Genomic DNA, 5,134 nt, shown 5'->3' on the forward strand with positions numbered 1-5,134 from the left:
TTATAATTGGAGACCTCAGCCAGCCCTCTGAAGAAATTGTTTAAATTGGTTTAAAATTAGGATTATAGAAAGATATGAAGTGCTTAATATTCAATACACATGTCAAGAAAGACACGTAGAGTTAGGGAGTTCTTGAGGAGGATTACGAATGTATAGTTTTCTTGTTAGAGGCTTAATATTCATAATCAGTTTGATTGTGATATAAAATGCTCTCTAGGTGTAATCATTTGGTTGATCAATGGTAATATTCACAGTGTTACCAGAAAGATTTGGACATTATTCATGTTTGAGGGTAATTTACACCATAATATATCTCATAACAATGAAAACACTAAAAACATTTCCATGACAAGTTAAAGTAAGAAGTAGACAAGTAAATTTCTAGGTGCATTTGGTTCTTGGTACATAAAGGGACAACGCCATGGTCAACTTTAACCATTGATCCTTTTCCTCAATACATGCTAAGAGCTTCTGAATTGCTAAGACTGAATTCGAATAATCTCATCCTTTTGAGTAGGAATAGGAAGGTGACCTTTCTCTTGTAGACTCTTCACTGTTTCATATAAGCATTGTTTTACTGGTGTAAACTCCAAACCCAAATCCTTTAGCTTTTGGTTTGAGAATTTGTACGGTTTTACCCTTGGCTTTGTCACATCTGAACACCTGGTATTTTACAAATAAAACCAAGATTTGAGTACTGTACTTCAACATTTAATATTTTTAAGTGAAACTATACTAATCATAAGAAAAGAAGTTGGTCCCATTATGTTGTTGAGGATAATGATGGATGTCCCACGCAAATGCCGAAATTGGTAAAAGCAAAGGGAGAAGTTGGGATCCACCTAGCTAAGTTAATGATGTTTTGTTAGGTAAGAGCAATTCAGGTCCAATAATATTGTTGGATAGTACTGTTGTTACTCAAGTGTTTGTTAGTGGGTACTTTGTATGTATTGTATCAATGTCTTGGGTCATATTCTTCTTACCAATAAAGTTTGGTACATCTACTGGCACATCATCACTAACTCAAACAGAAAAAAGAAGTGGAAGTTTCCATTTTTTTTGGTTCATTAAAGATTATACTCCCTCCGGTCCAAAATAAGTGATTTTTTGGCCTTTTTTTGTGATCCAAAATAAGTGATTTTTTCAAATTTCAAGAATGAATTAATTATTTTTTTCCTACATTGCCCTCGGAGTAAATAGTGTTGGAATATGTGTTAGGAGTGTTTATGTGAGATAGTAAAGGTTAACATGGTTAATTTTATTGCTAATTAATGCTAAAAGGTGAGTTTCTTAATCCGTGTGAAAACATCCAAAAAATCACTTATTTTGGACTTGAGGGAGTAGCGCTGAACTGAATCTTCCAACAAGAATATCTCATCCCTTTCTTAATGTACAGAACAAGGAAAAAACATCCAACAACTTAGCAAATTTGACTCATTTTTTGTAAACTAGGTCTTAGGCAAATTAGTTTTTAATGCACCTAGAATATAATTTTTTTGAATATTATAAGTGCTTCACTATCTTAATTTCCAAACAATATTCATGCTACATAAAGTACACAAATTGCCATTTTAGGGCTGCTGTTTCGGGATTAGCCAGTATCAGAGGCGAATCCAAGATTTAAACTCTACGGGTTTAACTTATGGGTTCATATCTACTATTTTTGTAATTTTAGTATATTTTTACACATATATTTCTACTCCATGTCGAAAGTATAGGTCCAATTGAACCCGACACTAACACACTAAATCCTTCTTGGGCCAGTACTCATTTTGTCCTGAAAATTTGCACTAAAAAAATTAACTTCAGGACTTTGTGTCCTGAAAAAGTAAACTGAAAAACTGAAATTCAGGACATGTTGGCTAATTTCTAAATTGCAGCCCTCTAGAATAGCTACCTGGTGTCATTTCTACAAGAAAAAAGGCTTGATTATATTGACAGATTTGGGAGTTGAACTTACTTGGTGGGGATAGGATACTCCGGGAAGAATTTGGCGAGAATTTCGACCACGTCGCCGCGGTGTAGCACACTCTCGGCACAGAGATAACGGCCAGATGCAGAAGGTGTCTCGTAGAGAAGTATGTGAGCTAAAGCCACATCCCTAACATGCACATAAGCCTGAACTGAATTGGCATATGTTTTAGCAGAGCCAGTTAGGTACTTGTGGATGTGAAGAACACTGGCATTCACATTCTGTTGGAGCAGTGGTCCAAGCACCAACACTGGGTTGATTGCCACCAAATCAACTCCTTTCTCCCTTGCTTCGTCCCATGCTGCTTGTTCTGCCACCATCTTTCCATAGCAATACCAATTCTACAATATCAATTTAAAAAGAGTTAAGTTTTGTGCGTTGATAACAGAGGCGGACCTGGGATTTTAACGCGACCGGGAAACTAGTATTTAGCTCAAGTTAACGGACAGTATTGTCAAAGGCTCATTTAAGGCGCGCTTAAGCCCTGAAGCTCAGAGAAAAGCTCAAGGAGGGCGCTTCGCCTCGCTTAAGTTGCGTTTCAGTGTAAGGCAAGGTACTAAGGCATGCGCCTTATTGCCCATGAGTTCTCTCTTGAATCAAGCGGCACTAACAACAACTATAATCGAAAATAAGTGTATTAGTTGTGCTAAGGAAACATTATGAATGAATTTGTTACTTTGTTCTTGAATTACACAGGTTTTTTTTTCTTTCATTGCGCCTTTTTTAACTAAAGTCCACACTTTAAGTCCGCTTTGTACTTAAAACCGAAATAGACGTAGAGCACTTTTTAGAGCTTTCGCCTTTGACAATACTGTATACGGGTCTGTGGCTCCTCAAGGTTACACATAGGTCTGCCTCTTTTTGATAATACATAAATTTCATCTGATCATAAGTTAAATCGACATATAATAACAAGTCTTTATAGGTCATAATAAAATGAAAAATAGAGCAATAATCTATTATACTAGTTTAAATTGCACTGATATTGTAAAATTCTTTACCATGTTGGTGTTACTTAACAAAACATCAGAAAAAGAGAAATCTTTAATGAATGAATTACTAATTTAGAGTCATGTTTAACTTAAGTAATTTAGAGCCAACTAGAAATTTCCAATTTCGCAAACCTTGGTGTTTTTGCAGAAGTCAGGATCACTCCAACAAGTTTCGTCGACAACCTTATCAGGATCCCTGTTTGGGTCCATGTACACAGCACCAATTGACGAAGTGAACACCACACGTCGCACGTTGGCCTCTGCTGCTGCCGTTATCACATTCTTTGTACCAATAACTGCTGGCTCCACCATTTGTTCCTTTAACATTTTGTCAGCAACAAAAGAAAAGAAAGGAAAATCAGAAACTAAATGACATTAAAAAGACATTCTTTTCCACATCATGGACCTTTAGGTGGAACAGAAAGCTTTATTAAATTAAAATTAAAGTTTCCGAATTTCAGTAGTGCGCACTTGTTAACAAACCGACCACACAAGGCATGCTTACAATTTACCAGTTGGCCCCACTCTACCAACTAGCAGTACTATTATATTTGTGTTAGTGTTTCCCTAATACTCAAATCAACAACCAAGAAAGGGAAAAAAATGATCAAAATAAAAAAAAAATACAAACAAGAAGATAAGAAATTCTTTAAGATAAGTGTGCACGCTTCCCTCGTAGAAGTTAGATACGAATTCTTTTGACATAGTAAAAATGGTTTTCTTTTGTCATTTTTATTTCAGGTTAACGTAACTCGTAAAGTTTGTTGGTATGTGATTAGGTGATCACGAGTTTGAGCTATGAAAACAGCCTCTTGCAGAAATACAGGGAAAGACTATATACAATAGACCCTTGTGTCCGACCCTTCTCCGGACCCCATAACAAGAGCTTAATGCACCGCTCGAGCTACCTTTTTTGTTTTTGTTTTTTTGTTTCATCTTAGCACAAAGAACATGAAAGATGAGATGGGTGGATAAGTTAAGACGCTTACTGGATCATCAGTGACAGGCGAAGCTGTGTGGAAAACTCCGTCACAGCCGCTGATTGCTTCTCGCAAACTCTGGAAATCAAGAAGATCAGCTCTGCACAGAGTGAGCCTCTCTTTTGCTCCTTCAAGCTCCCTCAAATGACTATTTTTCGGATCATCTATACATAAATTATAATTAACAAACCCCGTCATAATCATAGTCATAAATAACTAACAAAAAAACAGCTAAATTCAGGTGAATTCAGAATGAACGTGATCTTATTATATACGTACATTTTAATTTCGTTACATGGGTATACATAATTCGAACTGAAAACAATGGATTCAGTCGAACATTTTCTAAATCCGCGCATACTAAAATATGGATTAAATGGTCTCTGTGTGTATGTGCGCGCGCGTACCTGGATTTCGTACTGTTCCTCTGACAGTGTAGCCTTTTTCAAGAAGAATTTTAACAAGCCAAGAGGCGATGAAACCTCCGGCACCAGTAACACAGACGATTTGGCCGGAAACTGACGGCATGGTATTACTTTTCTGTTGAGCTCAGGTTTAGGTAGATGATGATGAAGATGATATAAGACAAGGATGAGTGGATATAGGGAAGAAATAGGCTCGTTTCTTTGGAAAGTAATATGTAAAATAGAGGCAATGGTGTGTGTTTATATATTGTAAAAAATGATATACTGTGATGCACCCCAACTTACCTACTACGAGTCTGCGTACTTGTGGTTGTAACTTCTATGATGTAAATAAATTTTATATGCACCATTCTTACTCGGAAGAAATATTAAATAATATGATACTTTAAAAAAAAACTGTGTGATCCTACTGTTCGTGCTAATGTAAATTAAACAATACATTGTAGGGATATTGTTACCTTTGTTTTCTATTACTAGTATGTTTCCCTTTAACATTCCACAATGTTTATGATCTAAAGTACAGGGACTTAATTGTATGAGTGAAACTTACTTTTAGGGTTACATTTAGAATATATTTTTACATATTTTAGAATAAATTTAAACTTAATCTTAACTACTCTATTAATCAATTTTGGCATATAGCAATCTAGGACAAACACCCTTAAGATATGCTAAGAAATTCCAAGCGATCTTAATTGTTTTCAATTCCTAGTCATGTTAGTTGTATTTTTCTTTCTAGGCATACTAGTCTACCAAAAAAAAAGA

The 5,134-nt window shown here is 35.6% G+C and overlaps 1 protein-coding gene across 1 annotated transcript; it reads right to left on the bottom strand.

The window, feature by feature from the left end:
* Window positions 1–226: 226 nt before the first annotated feature.
* Window positions 227–4,615, bottom strand: LOC109218000 (cinnamoyl-CoA reductase 1-like). Its single transcript, XM_019382308.1, has 5 exons — window positions 4,352–4,615; window positions 3,954–4,108; window positions 3,097–3,282; window positions 1,961–2,313; window positions 227–663 (listed from the first exon to the last, which is right to left on the bottom strand). The coding sequence occupies exons 1-5, from the start codon at window positions 4,470–4,472 to the stop codon at window positions 480–482; spliced, it is 999 nt and encodes a 332-aa protein (XP_019237853.1). The 5' UTR covers window positions 4,473–4,615; the 3' UTR covers window positions 227–479.
* Between the last annotated feature and the right edge of the window lie 519 nt (window positions 4,616–5,134).

The sequence above is a fragment of the Nicotiana attenuata genome, unplaced genomic scaffold, assembly GCF_001879085.1.
Source record: "Nicotiana attenuata strain UT unplaced genomic scaffold, NIATTr2, whole genome shotgun sequence".
Lineage (NCBI taxonomy): Eukaryota > Viridiplantae > Streptophyta > Magnoliopsida > Solanales > Solanaceae > Nicotiana > Nicotiana attenuata.